Source organism: Vulpes vulpes, chromosome 11, assembly GCF_048418805.1.
Source record: "Vulpes vulpes isolate BD-2025 chromosome 11, VulVul3, whole genome shotgun sequence".
NCBI classification, from domain to species: Eukaryota; Metazoa; Chordata; class Mammalia; order Carnivora; family Canidae; genus Vulpes; species Vulpes vulpes.
The window spans coordinates 7,697,277-7,723,253 of NC_132790.1; the positions used below are offsets into that span (position 1 = coordinate 7,697,277).

Below are 25,977 nucleotides of genomic sequence, written 5' to 3' on the forward strand. Positions count from 1 at the left end.
CCTGGCAAATGTTGACACGAGTGTTTCCAATGCTTTAGTAGAGGCCTGAGACATTGAAAAGAAATGAAACTCGTAATAATGCTTTTGGAAGCAAAGAAAGGGATCTGCCTTTGCCCCTGCCCCAGCCAGCTCCATGGTTCTCGCTCGAGCACTCGCCAAGTATTTGCAAGTCCCCATGCAACTCGGCCCTCTGAGCCTGACCCTTCTTCTTCCTTTTTTAAAGATTTATTTATTTGACAGAGAGAGAGCGAGCGAGCATGCACAAACAGGGAGGTGGTAGGTAGTGGGAGAGGAAGAACCAGGCTCCCCACGGAGCAGGGAACCCAATGTGGGGCTCCATCCCCGGACCCTGAGATCATGACCTGACCCGAAGGCAGGTGCTTAACCGACTGACCCACCCAGGCACCCCTGAGCCTGACCCTCTGAACCCCATCTCCCATCTCTCTTTCTTGTTACCTGAAATAGCGCAGGGTGGGTATTCGGGGCTTCCCCTGCCCCTGGAGCACCCATGCTCCTTTTTCGGTCTTGCTTCCCATCTGATCATCTGATCAGAGCGTGGGATCTAGCCACAACCAAAGCCATACTGCAGGGTTCCTGGAACATGGGCTTTGAATTCAGCCCTTTCAAATACCTGGTTCCAGGAGTTACTACCCATGCGATCTGTTCAAGAAATTTAACCTCCCTGAGCTTGGGCTCCGTCACTGTAAAAAGAGGATGAAAAACAGACCCTCTCTCTCAAAGAACTGATGTGAAGAATGAGTGAGACAATGCGTGGAAAGAACTCAGCTCAGAGCCCAGCACATCAAAGAGCCGCAGAGCGAGTCCAGCTTTCAGGAACTCGCACACCGGCACCGCCGCTGCGGGACCAGCAGAAGGACTGGTGGTGGCAGGCCCCGGAGGCGACTCCTCTGGCCGCCCCCTTCTCTGCAGAGCCAACACCACATTTACTCTGTCCCATGCTGCTGACAACTTGAGTTGACTTTACCCAACTTCACTGTCCACGTATGTGAGATTTCTCATTTCAAAACAGAGGACTGGGAGGTCACAGGCTGCAAGCTCTGGGACCTGGGAGCGGGACGGGGTGAGGCAGCAGAGAACCAAGACGCCCTCTGCCCCTTGTCCGAAGATCGAGAAGTAAATGCGGGCTTGATTTAGGGCTGAAGACTCTGGAGACACACCTGACCCTCTCCTTCATCTTGGAATTTTATTCTGCTTTGGTGGGGGCGGGGGGAATGTCTCAAAAATTTTCAGCCCTCCAGAAGCATCCTTGCCAGGGCATCTGCCTCACTCCACAGTGATTTCAGGACTTTTTTTTTTTTTTTTTTTTTTAAGATTTTCTTTCTTTATTCATGAGAGACACAGAGAAAGAGGCAGAGGGAGGAGAAGCAGGCTCCATGCATCCATGCAGGGAGCCAGACCTGGGACTTGATCCTGGATCTCTAAGATCATGCCCTGGGCCAAAGGCGGTGCTAAACCACTGAGCCTCCCAGGCTGCCCTGATTTCAGGATTAAGAGGAAAGGTCAAGCCCTCCATTTCTCAGGGAGATTTTTTTTTTTTTTTCAAGATTTATTTTTTCAAGAGAGACACACAGAAAGAGACAGAGATACAGGCAGAGGGAGAAGCAGGCTCCCTGCAGGGAGCCCGATGTGGGACTCGATCCTGGCAATCTGCATCACACCCTGAGCCAAAGGCAGACGCTCAACCACTAAGCCACCCAGGCGTCCCAGGGAGATTTTTTTTTTTTTTTTTTTTTTTTTTACCCTGGGGATGCACTGATTCTTCCAAGGCATGCGCAGACTCTTGATTTGTGGTCATACCCCAGGCAGGACGCGTTAGCCTCGAGACCTCACAGATGTTTCTACAACTGATGTGTTGCTGTCTCTGGGCCACAGGTAGCTGCCTCCGGCCCCTAGATGACTCACCCCCACTGATCCTACAAGGCCTGCTTGCAGACCATGCTTAGTTTCCAAGTCAACCTGGACCATCATACCAGATATCGAGGCAAACACCAGACTAGACGTTGCTCTAAAGGTACTTTTTAGAGGAGGATTAACATGGAAACCAGTAGACTTCCAGGAAAGCAGATTACCCTCCATAGCGGTGGTGTGCTTCATCGAAGCAGTTGAAAAAAGAGGGGGAGGGGATCCCTGGGTGGCGCAGCGGTTTGGCGCCTGCCTTTGGCCCAGGGCGCGATCCTGGAGACCCGGGATCGAATCCCACATCGGGCTCCCGGTGCATGGAGCCTGCTTCTTCCTCCGCCTGTGTCTCTGCCTCTCTCTCTCTCTCTCTGTGACTATCATAAATAAATAAAAATTAAAAAAAAAAAAATTAAAAAAAAAAAAAAAAAAAAAGAAAAAAGAGGGGGAAAAAAAAAAGGCTGATATTCCCCAAGGAGGAGGAATTTCTGCGTCCAGACGGCCTGTGGACTTGAACTGCCACACCGACTTTTTTCGTGGAGGACACCAATACACAGATCAACTCTGACACAGCGAGCTGAAATGTGATCACTGCTCTCAAGAATAAGAAACGAAAAAAAAAAAAAAAAAAAGAAAAGGCAGGAGATCATCTTAGCAAGAATATTCTCAGTAGGAGAAAAAAAAAAATGAGTGAGGCAGATAAATGCAACTAGTCTGAGAAGACTAAAGGGAACCACCATCCCGTGTGTCAAACATTTTACACACAGTCTCCCTCTTTCCTTCCCACCACACACCTAAATGGTAGGCTGCCATCTAACAGATGGGAAGAGGCGCAGAGAATGAAGCAACCTCCCTGAGGTCACACAACTGGCAAGCAAAGAACATGAAGTCAGGTCCTCGGAGTCCAAAGCCTGAAGTTTCTTCCATCATACATGCCTCCAGAGCAGCAGGATGAGAGGATCGTGAATTCCCAAGAAAACTTCAGTTTCTTATCTTGATCTGAGTAAAGGCACATATGGCTTTTTTTTTTTTTTTTTTTTTGAGTCTTTCAACATGGGTTTACTGACTCAGGGCCAAAATACTCCCAACCTCTCATCCAAATGTTTCTTTTCATATTCACCTCAACTCGAACTTCGTATTCTCCAACCTCACCATCATAAATCTATTGAGCCACTCTGTAGCTGCTGGCCCTTGAAAACTAACTGGGAAGGGTATTTTCAGGGATCTATATGCTTATGATAAAAGTAAACATGGACTGGGTTCCCTAGATCTAGAGAGCTGTACCAAAGCTTAACAGGAAAACTAGGGGACCTTGGGGTCTGTGACACCTCGATGCTCTCCATTCAAGGTACGTTAGGGGCTTGCAGACCAGTGCACTTCAGCAAGGAGGGTGCATCATCCCGAAGGATGCAGGACCCCATAACCAACCACAGCAAAGCAACAAAGGTGCCAAAATCACTCTGAGATTCCAGCACACAGAGGGAAAGAAACAGTAAGATATGAGGCCATCTTTTTCATCTCTTCCATGGGCTTACAACAATTAAGTAACAATATCCTCCTGTGTCTTCGTTTTCCTTAATTGTAAAATGAAAATATCATGTAAAGCCTGAGTCTGGGGGATAACGTAATATACTCAGCATTCAGAGAGAGCAATACGTGTTAGCCCCTATCCCCTGTCATCTACTGAGAGCTTCGGGGTTGGAACACATTTTTCCTGTAAGTACCCCTCGGTCCATGTGAGTTCATGGGTCCCAGGTTTACCCTGAGAAGGACCTACAGTGATCAAAAGTGAGTCCCCCAAATACAGAGTACCCAATGGTCCAGGCCTGAGAACAAATCCTGCTGGGGATACGCCAGAGCACAGCCAGGGAAGGAGGTGGAACTTGCTCAAGATTTGTCAACTTGAGGGATCCGTGGGTGGCTGAGCGGTTTGGCGCCTGCCCATGCGTGATCCTGGAGTCCCAGGATCAATTCCCACATCGGGCTCCCTGCATGGAGCCTGCTTCTCCTTCTGCCTGGGTCTCTGCCTCTCTCTCTCTCTCTCTCTCATGAATGAATAAATAAAATCTTAAAAAAAAAAAAAAAAAAGATTTGTTAACTTGAGAAAAATGCAGAGTCTCTTCGTAGCGCTGATGAATGGACCCCAGGTGGAAGTTCCCTTGGTTAAGCACCTGGGGCCAATCTGAGTAATACCCAGAAGCTGCTGTGGGTTTTGTTGACGCTGCCTACCAACGAAGGGCCTTGTGAAGGGCAGGAAGTCTATTCCGACCAGACAGCAGACAGTCCAGGTGGTGGGAAGGAAAGGAAGGAGCACCTTGCTCGGCCTGATTCATCACAGCACAGTGCTCTTAACCTGACATGCGGGCTGTTGGCTGGAGTGTTTGGGGGTAGTCACATTTCCCACATGAGCATCAGTTATGGTCCTGCCCCAAACCCCACGCATCGAGAGAGAGGTCTCCCTGGGATTTGAGGATACGGAAAGATGTAAGAGAATGAAACACAGTGAACACTTTTACCCTGCACCAGACACTGAACTAGGTATTATATGTACATCATATCCCACTGAACCTCAGCAACATCATCCCTAAGAGGATGATCCGGAAGGATTCACAATGCCCAGACACCATACCAGCATTCCTCCTGCGTTACCTCATTCGATCCACGATCCACGGCAGGCAGCTCCGGGCATGACTATTCTCATTTGCAGATGAGAAAAGCTGCCTTCCCCAAGGATAAGGTGAGAACATAAAGGATCCCTGCAGGGCCTGCTCCATTCTCAGATCCTACTAGGAGCCCCCACACTTTGCTTCTCAATGCTAGCACAGATCACCACTTGCCTTGGGTTAGAATTAAGTGTTGACCAACAGGGCAACCTCCCCCACTGGGCCCTGAGCTATTTCAGGGCAAGGATTGGAAGGCTACGGGGGTTGGAGTTTTCTTAAAACCCCTAGAGGTGCATTCTGTAGGCTGCCTTGTACTCCGCTTAAACACTCAGCCAGGAGAGCCTGGGTGGCTCAGCGGTTGAGCAACTGCCTTTGGCTCTCGTGTGACCCTGGAGTCCTGGGATCGAGTCCCACATTGGGCTTCCTGCAGGGAGCCTGCTTCTCCCTCTGCCTGTGTCTCTGCCTCTCTCTGTGTATCTCACATAAAAAATTAATAAAATTAAAAAAAAATCATTTAAAACACTCAGCCAGCCCTGATTTGGAGCTGGCTTGGAGCTAGCTTGGAGCTGGCTTGGGGACTGATGCAATGTGAGGGCCCTGGGTGGGTGCCCACATGCAAGAGGGAATTCTGGGATGGAGGGTATTAAGGACAAATGTCAACTTTTTCCCAGCCACTTCCAGCACAGGCTCAAACCTAGAAGTCGCCCTGGCGCCTTCACCATACACTTTGCCCAACCACATCAGGCTGATTTCAACATGAAACTCTTGGGCCCTTCTGCACGTCTCTTGCCACAGCCTCGGCCATACCCAGAGCCATATCACTGCTCTCTGGACTCTCACAGCTTCTGACCAGAGCCCAGCAATTCCTGTCTTCAATCTCTAACTCATCATAAAAACACTTGGGGCGTCTGGCTGGCTCAGCCGTTAAGCATCTACCTTTGGCTCAGGGCATGATCCTGGGGTCCTGGGATTGAGCCCCACATCGGACTCCCTGCTCAGCGAGGAGTCTGCTTCTCCTTCTCCCTGTACCCCTCCACCCCACTTGTGCTCTCAAATAAATAAAAAATATTACAAAAAAAAAAAAAACCAACACACCCATGCCCATATGTCTTCATGCCCTTGGTCTGCTGCTTGTTTATCCTTTAAGGCCCAGCTCACATGTCCTGAAGGTGCTGCAGCTGCTGGGTGCTATGGTAGTGAATGTCCCCTGGGTCCTCTGCTCGAGGACCCACATCTAAGGGTGCTGGAGCCAGGCACAGCATCCAGGCAGGACCGCACAGCCCACGCTCTGCCTGCTGCCCCCACCTCCTAGTCCACTCTGCATCCCCCATGAGTGGTCCCCACAGAGCTCACTGCTTCCCTGCTGGGTCTCGAGGGCTCTCCATCTAATGACATATGCACTTCCCTGTGCCATGAGCCTCCCTCTGTGACAGCAGGATCCAGGGGACTGGGTCTTGCTCATTTCTCTTGACCTCAGAGCCTTTAGCATAGTCTCTAATCCATAAACAAATCCAATAAACACATTTAAATAGAATTTTACTGTCTTTTACCTAGAGGCTCCTCAGAAGGCAGGCCTAAGGGGGCTTTCATTTCCAACTTGACGAAAGCCCATGCTTTGGGACCTGTGCTGGTAAGAGTGACAGAGCAGGTGGTCAGAGCCCCTTCAAGGATCCTTCAAGGAAGCCTGAGATATGGCTTTCTCCTCCCAAAGCACCCGGTTTTATTCCCTTTTCCCTCTCCTTTCCTGCAGAAAGGTGGAGGGAGGGGAGCGAGGGGAGTGAGGGGGAAGGTAGGAAGGGATTCAAATCCCAAAGCAAGCTAGGAAATTCTCAAGAAGTCAGGGCCTGGTTTCCTGAGAAGACAAGACATGCCCCCCTTCCCCTCTCTTCCCCATAAATTACGAGGCCAACATTTGTTATTAGTTATGAGTGGCGGTCTCGGCTGCCCATGCCGAAGCTGGACCACACGTCATTTCATGGAGCTGTTCCCAGTAAATCTTTCTTAAATCCTGGTCTCTGCCCCCTCCATCTATCGTCACCCACAGTGGCTGAAGTAGGCTCAGGAATTCTGGGGACTTTCTCCACTTTCAGCCTGTTGTCCGCTCGACTGTTCTTTCTTCTCTGATAAAACTGCCTACCCAGCTGCCAATAAGGGCTGATAGATTTCCCACACTCAGTAAATCAAGAGGGTCGACCGTGGATGGAAGGAGGACCCAGCTAAAGCCTCCCCGGCCCTCAGGGACAACTGATCTTGGTAGCCAGGGCCATCCATCCATCGAAGCGCCCACGTCAGATGACCTCACAACCAGGCAGGGGAAGCTGTCACTTGTTCTGCAACACTTGGGGAAATTAATCCTGCCCCCTGCACGACACCCTGTGCTCGCTTACTCTGAAGAGAGCTTCTTATGAAACAGGGGCCACTGTACTTGCCCGGGATATTTAACACCAGGGAAAATGTCAGACAGGGCAAAAGGATTTATGGTTTCTGTGAATTCATACACCATTAAGACCTGTCAGCGAGGAAATGCTGAGGGAAGCAGAGAAGAATGAAAAGACCCCAACACTGGGACCTGGCCCAGCTCCGTCGACAGCCTACTGGGCTACTCTGGGCTTGTGGCTTCATGCTGGAGCTCCGCTGATGGTTTATAAGTGGGTGTGTGTCCGTGTGCATGTGGAGGCACGTGCACGTTAAGAGGATGGTGGTGCATGGGGAACGAGGGACTTGCCCAAGGTCTGTCTACGGAGCTGAGTCTGCATTTCCAAGACAGCAAGACACTTTGAACCCCAGCAGAACCTGCCCAGGGGCTGACCGGCAACCTGGTCTTGCTGTGCCTTCTAAGGACCTTATGAATCGGCAAGATCGTTGCAGAGGGATCAACCCGGAGAAACAAGAGCCCATCCTTTCCACATCCCAGAGGCGCCTGCCATACCCTGCGACGACCCAGGGCCTTTCAGGACAGCCTCACCTAAACTCATTTGTCTTGGCTCCAGGGTGCATTTTGGCTCTAAGGGGTATTTTGGCTTCCTCTCCTATCACTTTGCCAGGAACAACAGCCTAGCAAGGTCACTTCAGGTCTGGTCTGGACAGACCATGAGAACCATTTACCAGATAAGAAAGAGCCTTTCACGATACTGGTGCTTTTTGACTCATGGCCCCGTCTGCTGTGATCTACGCTGGCCTGGAGAAAAATATCTCCCACTTCTGTCCATGACAGTCATTGAGGAAGGAAGAGGAGAACAGGACCTCCACCTCCACAATCCCCCAGCATGTGCCCTCGTGTGGTGGGCGGTCTCCTTTTTCCTGTACCGTCAAGGTCCAGCTCACTGTGATGGAGGTGGCCAGAGGTGTGGAATGACAGCACAAGATAGGGCCAAGGAGAGGACAGATGCCAAGGCTGGGCCTGAAGCTCAAGGGGCTTCGATCTCAAGCCACTCCTCCAGGGCCATGGGATTGGGCTCACACCGCTGACGGCCCGGTGTAGCATTCACTCAACGAGCACTTACTGACTACTTACTATAGAACAGGCATCGTGCCGACTGATGAAGATACAGGAACATCTACGACAGATCTGACTTTCACCTTTAAGAGCTTGTAACAGGTATGGGTTCTGTCCTTTCTTCACAATCGACACACTGAAACAGTCTGAAAAATACTTTGGGGGTGTCTGGGTGGTTCAGCCGGTGAAGCATCCGCCTTCGGCTCAGGTCATGACCCCAGGGTCCTGGGACCAAGTCCCACATCGGGCTCCCTGTTCAGCAGGGAGTCTGCTTCTCCCTTTCCCTCTCCCTCTCCCCTCTGTGCTCCCTCGTGCTTGCTCACTCACTCTCAAATAAATAAATAAAATCTTTAAAAGCATAAAAAAATAAAATAGAATAAAAAATATATTTTGTACAGGTGCCTTGTTTGATTTGATACACACACACACATTTATAGTAATTCTGAGGTAGTATTATCAGCTCTATTATGGGTAAGTCAAATTTAGAGGAAATAACCACTGCCTGAGCTTAGACAGGAATCATGGAAAGCTTCTGGGAAGAGGTGATGGGGCAGCAACGATGGAAAAAGCAATCTAAATGCAGGTGTTGCATGTGCAAATGATGTATGCAAGCATGGAACCCCTGTTACAGATTAAGTGTGTGGCTCCGTAACTCCCGCTAATTCATACGTTTGGATGTTGTTCACATGTTGGATTACGTCTGGGGGGTAAGTGGGTTTAATGAGGTCATGGAAAGGGTGGGGCCCCCAGGATGGGGTTAGTGTCCTTATAAGAAGAGGAGGACACTGCAAAGCCTCCTCTGCTGCCACATGAGGACAGAGCGAGCCAGGAAGGGGGCTCACCAGAACCCACGCAGGCTGGCCCTCCGATCTTGGACTTAGAGCCTCCAGGGCTGTGAGAAATACATGTCTGTGGCTTAAGCCCCCGGCCTGTGGTGTTTTGCTCGAGCAGCCTGAACTAAGACACACTCTGATGTATTTATGGAGCTCTGAGCGATCCAGCAGGGGTGGGCGCCTCTCCTCCTGAAGCGAGAGCCCCAGCAGGTGCCAGTGCACAGGCACTATCTGTTGATGGAGAAATCCCTGACACCTAAACGGGGAAGACCGCGGCCGTCACGAAGCCAGCTTGGAGGACCACCCAGCTCACAGCCCTGCGTTCTCTCCCACGCTGCACTCCAGGTCAAGCCACATTGGAAAGCAAACCAACTGCTACATGTGCCCCTTCCTCTGCCCCGGGGAACACCAGCCCTCAGTCCTGAGCCAACAGGAGACAAGAATTAAACAGCCCTCACAACCACAGCATCGCATCTCACGCTGGCCACTAGATGGGGCATGCATCACACTAAAAAGACACCAGGGGTGAAGCAGATTTTTCTCCAAGTTGTGTAGATAGAATCACTGAGTTTCACAGCTGGCGGGGTCAAGCTCCACAAGCCCAAGGTCCTGCGAGGGTAGCAGAGCGCAGACCAGGCACAGATATTCATCAAATACCTACTTGTAAGTCTCTGAGTTCCGAAAAGTAAGGGGCACTGCCTGCCTTCCAGGAGCTTCACCTTTGGGGGAGGACAGAGAGACAGACACAGACACAGACTGCGAAACACACAGAGCTAACTCTGGCTGGGGACTTCGGGAGCGCATCACGGAGGAGGTGTTTCTTTTATTATGTTTTTGGAGGTGTTTATTTTTTCAGATCAGTCAGATGGGCTTGAGGGGAAAAAGGAACACCATCATGGAGAAAGAGCCACATCCTGAAGCACCAAGTGTTACACATGCAGGACACAGCCTTTGGTACTGATCAGAGCAGTGATGAGCATGAGGCACGTGAAGTGGGATGTGGCCAGCGCTAAGGCAGGGCGGGCAGATGATGAAAAGACCATAAAGAGCCTCCCACGTTCAGCTGAGATCTGTTCCCACCAGAAATGGGAAGCCATCAAAGGTTCTTGGAAAAATTTCTGACATTAAATTTAAATGATCATTTTTTCCCCTAGGAAGGGATGTATGCTTTGGAACAGGATACAACTCAGTGCCTCCTTTGAAAAGAAAAAAAAAATCCTCTTTCCAAACATATGGATGCTAAGTCTGTCCCTTTAATTTTATTCTATACCATATGGCACTTTGAATTTTTAGAAGATCAGTAAATGGATTGACTTCACAGATCAAAACTTAGCAAGAGACATCTTCGTCTGTTATTTTAATTTCTTTTCCATTAAGTACAGCCAAAGCCCGATTTATCAGTCTAATAAAAGGAAGTGGTGAGGTCCGGCGACAACTTGTGAAGTACTCAGACATGCCGAGGGCATACCAAATGCAATGGAAGAGTTTAATAAATACCCACTCACAAAGACAAAAGGCATTTGCTATTAGGTTCTTAGCAAGACTCAACAGAAATAAAGTAATTTCAGCCTCATCTTAGGGAGAACTGAATGATGCACACAGGTGCACTTGCACACGTAGCCAGTAGAGACAATGAACTAGAGACGGGGGGAAAAACAGCTGCTAAATACCAAGCTGGGGTCCAATGTATCATTTAAACTAAAAAACAAAAACAAAAAACAAAAAACAACCCACCAAGGTCATAGGTTTTCAGAAACTAGAATTTTACTTCTACATCAGGCACTCTAAATAAACTCACTGTAAACTTTCACAAAAACTTTCCTTAAAGTGTCCCCAAAGAGATTTATGTATTACTCATACATCAAGGCTGTTCCCACTAAGCCAAACAAGCATCTGGATGAAAACTTTAATCATCTCACTGTTTTCAAGTGTCTGGATGTTTGAGGTTGATAAGACATCTAGACCGTGTCTGAAACTGTGTCTTCATCAGATACCTGCCATTAATCAGATACAACCTCAGAGAGAAAGATCTAATTGTGGAAGGTTAAAGACCGTATTAATTGCAGCGCTGCAAGGCTCAGGGGCAGTGAAGTGATGCACCGAATGTCGCGGCGCTTGCAAGGGGCAGAGCAGGGCTCCAGCTTGGTTTGACGTCTCAGTCTGTTTTCTTTCCACCACATCAACTGCTTCAGGGGTAGGACTTAACTCAGCAGATCTCCCCAAGCACAGAAGAAGAGCCCCGTCCTTCAAGGCCTACGTGTCGTCGTGTGTATAAGAGGAAGAAGAAATGAGCACGAAGGGCATTAAAGCTGCCCTGGACCCAGTATATGAAGGGAAACGGGTAACTTGGCCCCAAAGCAGAAACTCACATGCATTTCCATGGAGTGTTCCAGAGTGTTACAACTCAACGGAGCATTCGATACCATCTGGGCTTCCGCCCTCCTCATCTTGAAGGAGAAGTTCTTACGTTAAAAGAAATGGAGAAGAAAAACCAGACCAGAGTTCTCCAATTTCAATAATTGGGTGGTTTGCTTACATTTCTGTACTTTTATCTACACTTGCTCTGAGCATATCTCACTTGCTAAAAGTGTACGGCTTCCCGAGGCAGGAACTGCAATGTAAACACTCGCGCTGTTTCGCTGGGATAAAGGTTCACCGTTGAGGCACTAACTGGGACGTCCCCGGGATGCCACTAAGGTTCTGCGGACAGCGTTTCAACGTCTCCACCGTGTGGAAACTGTCAATACTGCATCAAGACCAGACCCCACCTATTAAGGGTTAAGACTGGCTTGACAATAAAATCAACTCTTACAAAAAATAAAAAATAAAAATAAAATAAAAATAAAATAAAAAAAATAAAAAATCAACTCTTACAGGATCTCACACACACACACACACACACACACACACACACACACAAAATCTCAAAATAACTCAAAAATACTTCGGGAGCATAGTACAGTGGGAACTGATGGTGATAATCTTGAGGCCATGCTGGATACCAAAAGTCTTCCAGATAATAATAAAAAGGTTAAAGTACAATGCAGTTTGAGTTTAGTAACAGGTATATGTGATTATGGTTTGTGCTTATAGAAAACCAGAGACACAGGGACGCCTGGGTGGCTCAGCAGTTGAGCATCTGCCTTCAGCTCAGGGCGTGATCCCGGGGTCCTGGGATCGAGTCCCACATCGGGCTCCCTGCATGGAGCCTGCTTCTCCCTCTGCCTGTGTCTCTGCCTCTCTGTCATTCATGAATAAATACATAAAATCTTAAAAAAATAATAAATCAAATAAAGGACCAGCATCACAGGCTGTTTCCATAAGTCACCCTGGCTGCTGGTGGAGCCTTGCTAGGACCCCCCGGCTGGTCACCGGCGAAAGCCTGGCCTGCAGCCCGCGTCTGGTGACTCGCAGCCCAGAAGGGTCCCCTCCGCCCCAACACGGCCTCTGACAGAGCAGAAAGTGAAGTAGACAGCTTGATCTCCGTCGGAGAACTTTAAACAAAGCCCTACAAAAGAGGAACCAGCTGCCGAGCCTCCGCGCCCCGCGGAAGAGAGCAGCCCGGGTACTCACCCGCTTGTGATGTCGTCCGTGCGGATGTTCTTGCTCAGGACGTCCCCGTCACTCATGTAGCCGGGGGCGTCCATGCGGATGCCTTCCAGGTCCATCTCCTCTGCAGCCTTGTCGGACACGTCCACGTGGCACACGCTGCTTCCCCTGGAGGCCAGCTGCCTCCTCAGAGGGGCAGAGTACACGTAGCGGCCCGACTCGGTGTTGATGAACCGGCTGGCGTTGGCTCGAGGTGGGTACCCGTTGCCCATAGAGGGGGCGTCGCCCGCCTGGAGCCGAGGGCTGGACTGGCCGAGTCTCCAGGACAGGGGGGTGGGTCTGCCCGTCAAGCTGAGGATGCTGCGCCCGCTTATCTCCGTGGTGACGTTGGTGTCAAATGTGGTTTCCAACGTGCTGAAAACATAAAACCGGCCTTGGCTTAGACCCCCCCACGGGCTTCGTATCCTTTGCGGTTTACAGGCTCTTGAAATTCTTTTTGGAATTATGAACTATTTCCCATCCACAAAATAGGATCAAATAACAGCCACGCATGTACCACGCGGCGTGTGTCCTCTGTGAATAACGCAAAGATGCTGGTGCACATCTGCGGAACACTGCCAAGGCCAGCAGAGACTTCCCCCCTCAGACATGGTACGAGATAACCCACTACCAGTTACTTTCATTAAATGGTCTTAACTATTGGAGCCCAAGAAAGACAAGAGAAAATGATGAAACGACAACGAGAGGCCCGTTAAGTCCCCAAGAGCATGCAGGTTCTCAGACACTGTGTCGCAGCTCCCGCTTCTACTCCGGAGCTCCCAGTGTCACCTGTCACATGCTCAGCTCCCTCTGGACCAAGCAGGTGGGAAGAACCCTGATTTCCTAACTCTAAGCAAAATTTCCTCCACTCTTTGGCTTCTCCCACATTTTATCCTAAAGGACAACTACACTCTGAGGGTAAAAGGCTGGGAGAGTAGTCAATACCCCGACTTGAGGTCCACTGAGGATGCCTGAATTACAAGCACCTGCATCTGCCAGGAGACTGAGCTCATCCCTGGCCCTTGGAAACCCTCCCGCACCCACTCTTTCCGGCCCTGCAGCTCTTGTGGTACAAGTACGCTGGTCAGTGTACCTCCGCAGAGCGTGCTGGGGTCTCCCGACTGAGCAGAGACGGTATTTCCTGCAGAAAAACCACTGAAGGTCCCCCCCCCCCCCACTGTCGTCATCACCATCCTAGCCCATGCCAAGAAAGCCATTGAACAGTCACATCCCCCAGCAAGTCACTTTTGGTGATTAGGGTGGAGAGAGGATGTTTCGTCCTCCAAAGAGGATCACAGAGGCACAGGGTCCAGTGGGTGGCTCCATGCCATCACATACCTAAAGGTTTGGTGGGGAGGGGCCACCACAGTACCACCCCCTAAGTGTACCGTCCTCCGGAAGAACGAGTTTGGTGCCTCAACTGTTTTTGTTTCCCTTCGATCCTAGAAACGTCCTTCCTATCCTCCTACTTAGGGGACCCCCAAGGTTCAGGCCCGTCTTCTTTAAGACAGAACTCACAGTCCTTCATCCCGATTTGCCAAAGCTGCCGGGAGTGCGGAAGCCCTGCTGTCCCCTTGCTCTCTTCGTTTATCAAAGAGACTGAAATCGGAGACACACAGGAGACACCCTGGGAGTTCACTGGGATAACCAGGACTTCGCCTTCATTATCAAAGCCCAACACCAACCGTAAAGCTTGGTTCTGCCAAAATCCACCAAGGGGTGTCTGAGGGTTGCATCCTCTTCAGCTTCTTGCTCAACAATGAAAACAACCTGATGAATGTTTCCAATGTAATCCTAGATTCCATCCAACTAAATCATAGTTTAAACATGATCATAGGTTCTTATAAATATTTCCTTACGTGATCTACACGCGGGCATGACTAACAACGTTACAGAGTGTTGTGTATCAGAGGACTCGGTAGGAATTTAAGTTATTTGCTTTATCACGCAGGTCAAGTACAGTTCACCTGCTCATTTGAACAGCACACTACAGGCTTGGAAAATGCAAGGAAAGCGAAACTTAAATGGAACCGGTCTACAATATCCACCGTCGAGCCGATTAGTCAGCTTCTGCTTTGGGGAGGAACTAGTCTACACTAATTTTTGCTCCTGACAGTTCTCTTCCGCACGTCGTATGACATTCTCTGTGAGTTCCAGCACATCTGGGGATCAAAGGTATCTACTCCATTATTAGCCAAACCGCCCTGCTAGTGGCATGCACACACACGGGAGAAGCTGCGTGAAAACCAGGCTGCCTGCAATTTGGCGAAGAAATTCACGCTTTCGGTACCTGTGCGTGACCTGAGTCCCCCGTAAACTAGACATGGTCTCCTCCAAATTCTGCCGCAGGTCAGCGATGTTCTTCACCGTTCGCAGACGCCGAGCCTCAGGATCTTCCCCTGGAAAGAGGAGGGTCAAGACTTTAAATTCTCTGATTGATCATGAGCTCCATGAAACGCAGTGTGTTCCAGGCTCAGGGCCTGGCTCACTGTGGGCGCTTAAGGATTTGAGAACGAATGGGAGGATGGACGACCAAGTGAGTTGTTAAACCTAAGAAGTCTTTCTTCTCCTTCCAGGTCTCTCCTGAAGTAGGTAACGTCTAGCTTGTAGGAGAAGCAAGGCACCTAGTCTGGGGTACATTTTTGAACCGTCTCCAATAAAGGAACACACGTAAGTTAGGTCTAAGCACTCCCTGCGAATCATCCCCTGCCCATGCCAAAGTGTGGGTGAGGCATTTTATTTGCTCACCCATTGGTGATAACATGCTATCTACTAGCCCTACTTCATGACTGGGATGTGCACAGTGGCTGAAAGATCTTTATTTCCTAATCACAAGTATTTCTACAGAGAGAGGCTTGCCTCTTCCTGTTAGATTTACTATGTCACCTCAAATTCTGGTTCCTCTGAATCACTGGCTGTGTGATTGTGGGGAAGGTGCTGACCCTCTCCGTGCTTCAGATTCCATGGTACTAAAATGAAGACAGCGAGAGTACCCAGCTCATAGGGCAGCTGTGGGGACTCGGTGGGAGAGGGCCTGGGGAGGCCCTGAGCACAGCGCCCACCTCGAGCACCAACTCATACCAGCTGCTGCTGCGGGGCGGGAAGCCAGCAAGAAGGCCGAGGGCTTTTCTTCGGGGGGAGGGGACAAGAGACTTCCATTCTCTGGGCGAGATTTTCCGCAGGACACCTGGCCAGGTGGAGGCTGAGCTGGCCCAAGTGTTCCCAGGAGAAACAGGCCACACACGTGCCCTCAAGAGTCACCTGCTCTGGGTTCACTGGCTCTTGTGCTTTGTTTGGGCTTAGATGGCGCAGAGGAGATGGGGAGTAAGTATAAGAATGATGAAAGGAAGCAGATATCTTTCCCTCGGAGTAATTCCAAGGAGGGCCAAGAAGACTACAGAACCATGGTCAACGCTCTTTAAAAGCCTGTGACTGGGAAGCCTAGGTGGCTCAGCCGTTGAGCATCTGCCTTCGGCTCAGGGCGGGATCCAGGATCGAGTCCCACATCGGGCTTCTTGCAGGGAGCCTGCTTCTCCCTCTGCCTGTGTCTCTGCCCAACCCCCCATGAATAAATAAATAAAATCTTAAAAAAGAAAAAAAAAAAGCCCGTGACTATCTCAAGCGTCAAGCAACATTTTGAAAGAAATTTCCGCGTCAAATGCAGTACACAGGGGCAGTGGCGAGTGGGAGTTACATCAGATGCTAAGTAAAACTCCCAGCGGTTGTCATTAATAAGGCAATAGGCAGCTAAGAAACGTCATAGAACCGACTTCCTTCCTGAGACGGAACAGCTTCCATAGGGTTGTTCTCGACACGGTGGTGCCTGGAGGCTGGCAGATGGACCGAACAATACATGAGTGATTTTATGGAGGAAATTTGCTGTAGCCAACTCTCTTGTCCTTGCAAATGCCAAGTGGTTTCAATTTTCTCCCTCTTTTGAACCAAGAGAAAGTTGCAAGGCATTTTGCTCTTATCTGGAAAGTGGTCCAGCTTGCATTTCCCACCCAATTAGTTAGAAATACATCTACGTGTGTGTTTTGAAATGAAAGCAGGGATGAATGTCTACTTACCTTCCCCGTGTGGCCCTGGAAAAATGTACCTGTGTCCGTCTCCTGGGGCCATGAGGTAAGATCATTTGCTGACAGTTTGGCCGCATCCTAGCTACAGCCAAAGGCCAAAAAGGTATTGAGCCTTTGGACAGCTCTAGCCTCCGCAGCACACATGTATTTACCAAAGCTAAATCTAGGCACACGCTTTCAAATTAATGTGTTAACTTAATCACATACCAAAGCATCATAATTATACTTATTTCTCCAAGTCTCTCCTAATTGACATGTCTGCCCACTAACTCTCCTTTAGACATTCAAAGATGTTCAAGATGGGATGGTATCTCACCCTTACTCTTAGTAACCGTCACACAAATCCATAGATGCCTGAGATGTATTTATTGTCTAAAAATGTGTGGTCAGCGCAGAGTTAAAGATAAAGCACAGACTCTCTGCATTTCAACAGATAAAGGCCTGAATCCTGGCACTGCTGCTGATTAGCCACTTGACTTTGAGTAAGTCACTTATCTTTCTGAAAGCCATCTGTAAAATGGGAACAAAAACCTTCCCTGAAAGGGTCGGTTGGAGGATCAAATGAAGATGCATATGATATGCCTGGCACAAAATGATATACCTGGCTTGTTGGACTCGAGTTTCCTGTTTCCCTCAGGCCAGGGGTAGGGTGCGGGGGGTTCTGCTGGGAAATGTCTGCTCCCCTCAGAGCTCTACACACACTATATTCCAAGAGCAAAGCAGAAAGGCAAACCTGTAACACACCTGCCTTGCTTAGGTGATGGCATCCTGTTGTCAATTGTGCCTCCTTAGACGATGTGAGACTGCCCTACCAACTCACAGCCTGAACAAAATAAAAACACAGCCGTGCTCCGGTGGAAATAGAGGCCACTTCTGCTCATACACAGAGATCTGGAGCTATTCCGTGTCTCTCTGTGGCTCTCCTATATCTGCAAGGTCAGCCCTCCCTTAGGCCACTGGCCGTGATGGATACAACGCCCCATTCTGATCACGTAGGCCTGAATTTGGAGGATGTCAGGGTGTTATAAGACGAACCTGGGAGGAACCCGGCTGAAGGAAGAAGCCGTTGTATGACAAAAGATGGAAATTATCCATGGGCTACAGGAGGATGGCTTATATCCAGTGATTAGAAAGGAAGGAATAAAGAATTCTGTTACTAAAGTCAACAAAAAAAATGGAAGGGCTGCCTCATGAAGAAATAACCTCCTGTCACGAATATTCAGGCAGAGACTGAAAGACTTTTTTCATCAGTGACGGACAGAAGGGATCCATGGACCAGATAATAAACAGGTGTGCGCGCTCCCTTCTAACCCCACGACCCAAGATGCAGGGCTCAGCTGTAACGCACAGCACCATGTAAATGACAGAGCACCATGGGGAAACATGGAAATCCATCTGATTCTCCACCTCAGGAGGGGAAGAGCAGAGCAATTGGTCAAATAGTCTCCTAAATGTTCATTTCCTTTTTTTCCATTTTCTTTTTTTGAGAGATAATGTGAGTGGGGGCAGGGGAGAAGGAGGAGGAGAGAAAGACTATTAAGCAGGCTCCACGTGCTCAGCGCAGAGCCTAAAGCAGGGCTTGATCTCAGCAGCATGAGACACGACCTGAGCCCAAATCAAGAGTCAGATGCTCAACCCACGGACTCATCCAGGCGTCCCCTGAATGTTTCCAAATAAACCTACTACTCATTGTCATTTCCAGGGATCAGCTGTGGATAAGTTCATTTAACCTTGTCCTACTATTCATTGTCTCCATAAAATAATTCCCAGTATAGTCACACTTGTGATTTCTACTGCTTCAGTGCAGACAGGCTACTCTGATTCCGATCAGAAAAAAAAAGGAGAGAGAGAAAGAAAGGAAGGAAAAAGGAAAAACAAAATTCCCCAGCAGCAACCCATGCCACCAGACTTCATAGAAAGCAGAGTGCTTGATCAGGCAAGACTGGCTGCACAGATCTGTCCCCCAAACCAACTGCAGCACCTCAGGTTCTCTGCGCAACTCCTTGGCCGCACAGGCCTGTTGCAGAGGAGACACATGGAGAAAGAGGAAAACTGGTGAAAGATCACAGGCTGTAATCTGTCACTCTGAAATGTAAGTGTGATGTGGAATGTTCTCTGGCTGCTGCTTCTGCTTTTCAAATGTGAATTTTGCCGAGCCTCAGCGTCTGACACGAATCCCCGCTACTCCGCGGGACACACATCTGATACATGCCGGGCTCTGGGAGCACTGGCCCAGCTCCTTTGATGTGTGCACATAAGAACACGGTCTGGAATGCGTGCGGAGACCTGAGCAGTCGCCGAACGCCACGCCCTGCTCGTAGCGGGGCTTTTGCTGGGCTATTCATGTCCTCAGATGCAAGGGGGCTACAAAGCTTGGAGAGAAGGAAGCGCAAAATCAATCCCAAATGTGGGGCCCTGAGCCACTTGCAAGATGGATCACTTGTAAATGGCTTGCAAAGTTGGCCCCGTCACTGTGCCCGGCCGGCAGAACCAGAAGGAAACAGTTAAATCGCTCAGATCCTCTGAAATGAATACTCGGAGCTAATGGTGAGATGGGTACGATTCCATCACGTGGGCTGCAGACCAATTCCCCAGCTGTAATGTGGCTATTAAAATGGTGTGGTCATGGGTATTTAGTCTAATAAGTGGATTTTAAACATGGATTCAATTTTTAACCCAACTCTGGAAGTGGTAAGATATGCGAGGAATAACACAACCACTGCTAAATATGTGGTTTACCACTTACTTCCCTGATTAGAAGTTGCTGGAACAGAGGGTACAGAGCTGGGGACCGGGGAAGACAGAGGAGGTGGTAACTCAAAATGTGCCACAATAGGAATCCAAACTCACATGTCAACTTTTCTCCTTTAAGACTGTGACAGTGTAAGGTTAATAAATCGATACCTGTGGAGGTCACTACATGACAACTGTGGAGTTTATGTTTTCCCATAATACCCCTAAAATCAGCATCATCTAGGTTTACTTAAGTAAAATTTAGATTTGCTTGTTTGTTTCTTTTTTGGTAAAAGAGGCATGCTGTACTCTTCTTTCCGATTAATGGAGGAAGCCAAGAATGCATTTTCAATCAGTGCTTCCACACGAGAAAGAAAAAAAAAAAAAGACAGTATTTTATAGTTCTAGATCCTGTTTGAAAGTGACTTTATCTCGGTTTAATATGCCTGCCTTTGGCCCAGGGCACGATCCTGGAGACCCGGGATCGAGTCCCGCATCGGGCTCCCTGCATGGAGCCTGCTTCTCCCTCTGCCTGTGTCTCTGCCTCTTTCTCTATGTCTATGATCAATAAATAAAATCTAAAAAAAAAAAAAAGAAAGAAAGAAAGTGACTTTGTCTGAAGAGTAAACAAGGAGGCTCAAGATCTTTAAAAAAATTTTTTTAAGACTTTATTTATTTATTTGAAAGAGAGAGTGAGACAGAGCACAAGCCAGGTGAGAGGCAGAAGGAGAAGCAGACTCCTGATGTGGGGCTCGATCCTGGGACCCTGGGATCACGACCTGAGCCAAAGCCAGATGCTTAGCCTACTGAGCCACGCAGGCGAACAAGAAAACAAGAAAATTCAAGGTTAAGTGTCACAGCAGCCCAGATGCCCTACGTACATGAACAAAATGGAATAGATATTAAAATAGGATTTTCTAATCAGTAAGAGACTTATTTGCAACTCTGGGGACAAGGGAGTGAATTGTGTGAGAGAGGATAGGGCAAAAAAGAAGAGAAGGAAAATAATAAAAAAAAAAAAAAAAAGAAAAAGAAAAGTTTGTTTAGCTCATCCATCAATGCAACAGTAAACTAACTTCGAATCAAGCTGGGTCCGTGCCCTCCAGCAGGTGGTCACACGGGAGGTCCCATCACCAGCAGACACAGACTTTCTGGGGCTCCATACTCACCAGTGAGTTCTTCCAAAGCAGGCTGTCCACTCTTGGTGTAGTGGCTGGGCTCCATGCTTACACCCGCGGAGCTGGATTCCGCAGTAACATTCCCTTCGGTGTCCGTCTGGGACCTTCACACATAAGCGAAAGCAGACACACTTGTCACCAGCAGTAGCTACCCCATCTGGACCACCGTGCTCTGACCACAGCACCCACCATCACTCCCTTCAACAAGAAGCTTTAGAACAGAGCAGACCAGCAGACTAACTCTAAATAATTCATCAGTGCACGTGGCGCTATGTCCCAGAAACAGAGAGAGCCACCGAACTGTAAAAGATGAAATATTCATTGCCCAAATGGAGGGTCTGCAATCCTTCACCGGGGATTGCTCCTCTGAATCCCCATCAGGGAGCCAGGTCTAGCCAGAAAAACGCTGGAGAGTACCGTGTGGTTTGGATCATTTAACCTCTGCCAAAGAGCAACTTCTAAGTACTCAGCAATGCCAGCAAGTCAAGCATAAAGATGACTCCATTAACAGCCCTGCGGCCCTCCCCAGATCTTCCTGACATGGCTCTCTCTGAAAAGGTGACTATAAAACCAGCCAGGAGTGGGTGCCAAGCAGGTGTGTTTGCCCTCTGCATCTCTGATTCAGGGCTCAGATCTTCTGAGATGAAAGGTCTCATTGATCATTATTTCAACACTTGACTGAAATCTGTACTTCCCCAGACCTTCTCCGTGCCCTTGTTTGTCGAGCAAATCAAGGCAACCGCCTTGTGCAATGCGTTCTTGCCACAACTACCTCTGCTGACTTGGGCATGGCATGCAAATGTGTGGTTACACTCAGATGCGTGACCCTGGGTGAAGCATTATTAATTCATTAGCATCCTGCACTCATTCGGCCAGATTTCACTCTCTATGAAGAAAGCGTTTGCCAAGAATGTGAACTGTCTTAAATGTGGGGGATGTACTGAGAAACCTCAAGTCATCCATCCCGCCCCACCTTACTGCCTTCCAAAGGACGCCTTGGGTTCCAAGTTCCTGCAGTCTCCACCTTTGAGGATTTCTGGACCCCCAACTGCTCCTCTTGACCCACCCTTGCTGCCCCGGCCAGAGTCCAGGCTCTTGCCACCTCTGCCCCGCAAGCACTGCATAAGCAGGTTCACTGCCTCCAGCCTGGAGGTGGCAAGTGGCAGCCGCGGTTTGGAACCAACCCACAGATTCCTCCTCTCAGTGTAGTATTTTAAGATGTTTTGAATTCATGTCCACATTTTAAAATGGGGAGATTTTGCAAGAAATATCTGGGCTTCTTCCTTCCTTCCTTCCAAGATTTATTTATATTTATTTATTTATATTTATTTACGATAGACATAGAGAGGCAGAGACACAGGAGGAAGGAGAAGCAGGCTCCATGCCGGGAGCCCAACGTGGGACTCCAGGATCACGCCCTGGGCCAAAGGCAGGCACCAAACCGCTGAGCCACCCAGGGATTCCCCCTTTCTCTGCTTTCACTTTCAGGACAAACAAGAGTTTTTCCCGACCGACATTCTTGCAGGGTGACACCTGCTGGCTGGTGCCCAGTGATGGCTGCTTCCCCCAGAGAGCCCAGGGCTCCCTCTGTCAGCCCCTTTACCCCAAGCCGCTCATTTATACTACCTACACCTTTTGGGTCTGAATCGGGCATCTGATCTGGGACCTCTACTCTAGACTGTTCGTAGGTCTGGTCTACTTCCCACACCGTCCTCCATGGATCTGATGATACTGATGTGATCACATCACTCTGATCAAAGGCCTCTCGGATAGTTTCCATGGCCTACAGAGGAAGTCCTTAAGTCCTTACTGTGGGGGACACTGTCCCACGTGGGCGCGTCTTCCTTCACCTCCAGCCCTGTCTCCTGCCACTCCTGCCCTTAGCAGAGCCCTGCCCTACGTTCCACCGGCGTCTTCTCTCTGTTCTGATATAACATCATGCCCTGAGCGGGTTTGTCTTTGTAGGGATTGTGACCTGTGCCCTAAGGCTCTTTTTCCTCCTCCTCCCTCACTTTGCTCCTATCTCCCTTGAACACGCGGTTCCCACGTCACGGAGGCCGGGAAGCCTCCCCGGACTGCGCTAGCTGGTTGCTCCACCTTGTGTTTCTACGGCGCTCGTACTCGCCTGCTGCCGATCTGTCACAACGGGATCCAGTTGATACACCTTTCCTCGCCCAGAGAGCTCTCTGAAGGCAAAGACTGGCTTTTTCGATGTGTATGTACAAGAACTCGAGCTGATCAAGTTCACACGTAGAGCAGACACTTAGGCCGGCGTGGAAAACGGACAAATGGGAAATTTTTAAGTCTAGGGACACCTGGGTGGCTCAGTGGTCGAGCGTCTGTCTTCGGCTCAGGGCGTGACCCTGGGGTCCTGGGATCGAGTCCCGCATCGGGCTCCCTGCAGGCAGCCTGCTTCTCCCTCTGCCTGTGTCTCTGCCTCTGTCTCTCTCTGTCTCTCATGAATAAAGAAATAACATCTTAAAGAAAAATAAAAGGAATTTTTAAGTCTAGAAAGATGCTGGCTACAAGAAGGAGCCTTAGACTCGAAGCCCGAACACTAAGAGCCATAGGAGTGTGGCTGGCTGTAGGGAGCCACGCAGGTCTGGGACGTCACCTCCCGCCTCTGCCCCGCAGGCCCCCATCTGTACAGCAGGGCTTACGACAGCGACCTTCGCTGGCTGCTGCAAGAATCACATGTGATAGGACACAGAAGCATGCAGTCAAGCGGAAAGTGATCGATGTTACTTCTGAATTGATAAATAGAACTCATCCAGAGTGACTTTACAAGATGATTTATCTTTCTTTTATGCCTTGATAACATCACTAATATGGACAGGTTCTCAGGGGGTGGAGGGGAGAGCACGGCAAATTATCTGCAGTGAGCCATGAACTTGAGTGAATTTTAGAGCACAAGGGGAGGCTAAACCATTTAATTAAAAAAAAATTTTTTTTAAGATTTTATTTATTTATTCATGAGAGACACACACAGAGAGGCAGAGACATAGGCAGAGGGAGCAGCAGGCTCCCTGCAGGGAGCCTGACGCAGGACTCGATCCCAGGACCCTGGGATCACGCCCTGAGCCAAAGGCAGACACGCTCAACCACTAAGCCACCCAGGCACCCCGAGACTAACCCATTAAAAAAAAAATCCTCTCATTTCACCCAATCTCTGTACAGATTCAGACGAGGTTCAGAGAGATGCAGTGATTTAGAGTCAAGACTGTTTCGTGCTTAAGAACTTGGTCCCTCTCATTAGTCAGACTCAGGTTTAAACACGAGCTCTTCTCGCTATTAGCTCTGGACTTAGGTACAAGCTACCTAATTACTCTGAGCCTCAGAGCGCTTGTCGGCAGGATGGGGATTTCCAAAGCAGCCAGCTCATGGAGTCTCGGGCATGATCACAGGGGCCAAGGCACGAGGAGCCCTTAGCTGGTCTCTGCATGGACCTGGCCCACATTCCACAGCTGACCCTGCAGGCAGGGCCCCCGACTACACGGCTTGGCACAAGCCAGTGAAAGGCCTCAGAGCCAGGCACCCCGATTCCCATCCTGGCTCACCTCAGATGGGAAGGCCCATCACAGGGGCCAGAAGGGCTTCGCACGGGTGAACGTGAACATGGAAATGTAGCCTGACAGATACCATGACATTTTCTCATTCCTCCCGGATGTCAGACATTTGCTCTTTTGTTAAGAGTTTTCCTCTCACAGAAAAGCTTGAAATTTTAAGAGGTTAAATGTTTTACAATCTTTCAAATGATTATAGAGAAAGAGAAAGAGGGAGCGAAATGGATGGTGACCAAAGACTGTCGTATATTTTAATTTCGAATATGCAAATCAAGGATCTGGGTGCAGCAGGCTTGAATATGCATGACCTCCGGGCTATTAGCGTTATTGGAACGATAAAAATTTCATGGGGAGCAATTCAGTTGCCTCCATGGCTCAGAGAACAACTGTATTCCAAGCCGGGCATGGAGACGAGCGCTGAGTCATTGTCCAAGCCCTGGCACCCTTCTCCAACGGTTAGCTGAGCTGATGACTTGATGGAATACAAAGAGGACCTTCCAACTAAGAAGTCTGGGCATGACCCCTGCTGAAGGGGGAGGGCGAGCCCAAGAGAAGGAAAGAGACAGGAGGAGAGGCCTGGCTTCCCCTCCCTGGCGGGACCTGCCTGGCTTTACTCTGAATCACTCAGGCCAGCGTCTCTCCAGCCGCTGTTGGCAGGAAGAGTAACAGGGCCTACCCGAGAGCAACCCAGGCAGGGAGAGAGGGACTATCCAATTCTCAGAGGAACCACAGAAACACAGGGAGCTGAAAGTGTGGGCGTGCACCAGTTGACGCACCCAAACAGGGAAACATAAATACAAATGTGCATATGCGCACTAGCATTTTATAAAGAAACGTGAACTTGTGTCCATACTTGTTGCTGGCAACGTATGTCCCTGCCTCTGGGTGTACAGGTGTGCGTGTCCAGAGTATGTGTGTACACACTCAGGGCAGAAGCTGTGCAGTAAGTGCCTAGAACATGGCCTTCAGTCTTCGGTCCCCTCTCACTATGCAGGGGTATTGTCAACACTCAGCTGTGCAGAGTGGCCAAAGGTATGGCACGTCTCAAGGACAGGCCAGCTGAGCACTCTGAGTGAAGCTTCGGGATTCCCTTAAAAGTGGTGCTAGGGGAGCTTCCAGCTGCTGGAGAGGACTCATGCACATGTGTCAAGCACCACCCAGAGCCAGTGTCCTCCATTCCACAAAGGTGCATGGCACAGGCGGAGCAACCAGAGGCTCTCGCAGGCTACGGGCACACCTAGCAGGCAGCGTCCTATGGATGTGCCATTAGGGACAGAGAGGGACCCGGGGGACAGATAACGGAAGGACGGAGTCAGACAAGCAAACGTCTGGGCCTATCTCAATCGAATCTGGTCCTTTTGTTCTTCTAGAACTGGTTCCTTCTCCTCCTTGTCCCACTGTCCTCTCAAAACAGTCTAGCACACAGCAAGGACTGAAAAAAATATACTTCATATGTGTGATGGAGTAAAAACTGTGAGCATCTGGAAGTTCAAGACCAACCCCTCCGAGAAGGGTCAGTTATTCAGCAAGGTGGCTTTTGCGTTTTTCACTTATGGAAGCACGATCAGGATCCTATAGGGCTGCTGCTGGGGCCTCTCCTGCCGAGCAATACCAAGGCACCTGACTCACGTCTGCTCCTGTAAATGCCCCTGGGTCCCCCCCATGCCTGGCCAGCTCCTCCTCATCCTGGGGACCAATTTTGCCTCCTCTCTTTAGCCTTCTCTCACCACCCCCTCTGCCCCCCCACCCGACCATGTTGTATTTGCTGTGCCCTCACACGCCCGTGGGTAGCTCCACTAGGCACGGATCGAGGGGTACCCGGGCTGGCGGCTTTCACGCTCCTGGAAGGCAGGCCCGACTCCTGCCCTCAAAGACCTAGAAGCTACCAGAGCGGCTCTGGGGCCCGCGGCCCACGGCAGGCGGGCGG

General features: G+C 49.6%; 1 protein-coding gene across 6 annotated transcripts in view; it reads right to left on the bottom strand.

Moving 5' to 3' along the window:
* NAV2 (neuron navigator 2) overlaps window positions 1–25,977 on the bottom strand; it is a 399,361-nt gene that overhangs the window by 151,309 nt on the left and 222,075 nt on the right. For all 6 annotated transcript variants that reach the window (XR_011995074.1, XM_072725405.1, XM_072725403.1 and 3 more), the window contains 3 exons: window positions 20,479–20,591; window positions 14,788–14,896; window positions 12,483–12,872 (listed from right to left, as the gene is read on the bottom strand). Coding sequence is in view for 5 of the 6 variants with exons in the window: in XM_072725405.1 (XP_072581506.1) it covers window positions 12,483–12,872; window positions 14,788–14,896; window positions 20,479–20,591 (612 nt within the window). In the remaining variant the exon portion in view is untranslated. The remainder of the gene's footprint in view (window positions 1–12,482; window positions 12,873–14,787; window positions 14,897–20,478; window positions 20,592–25,977) is intronic.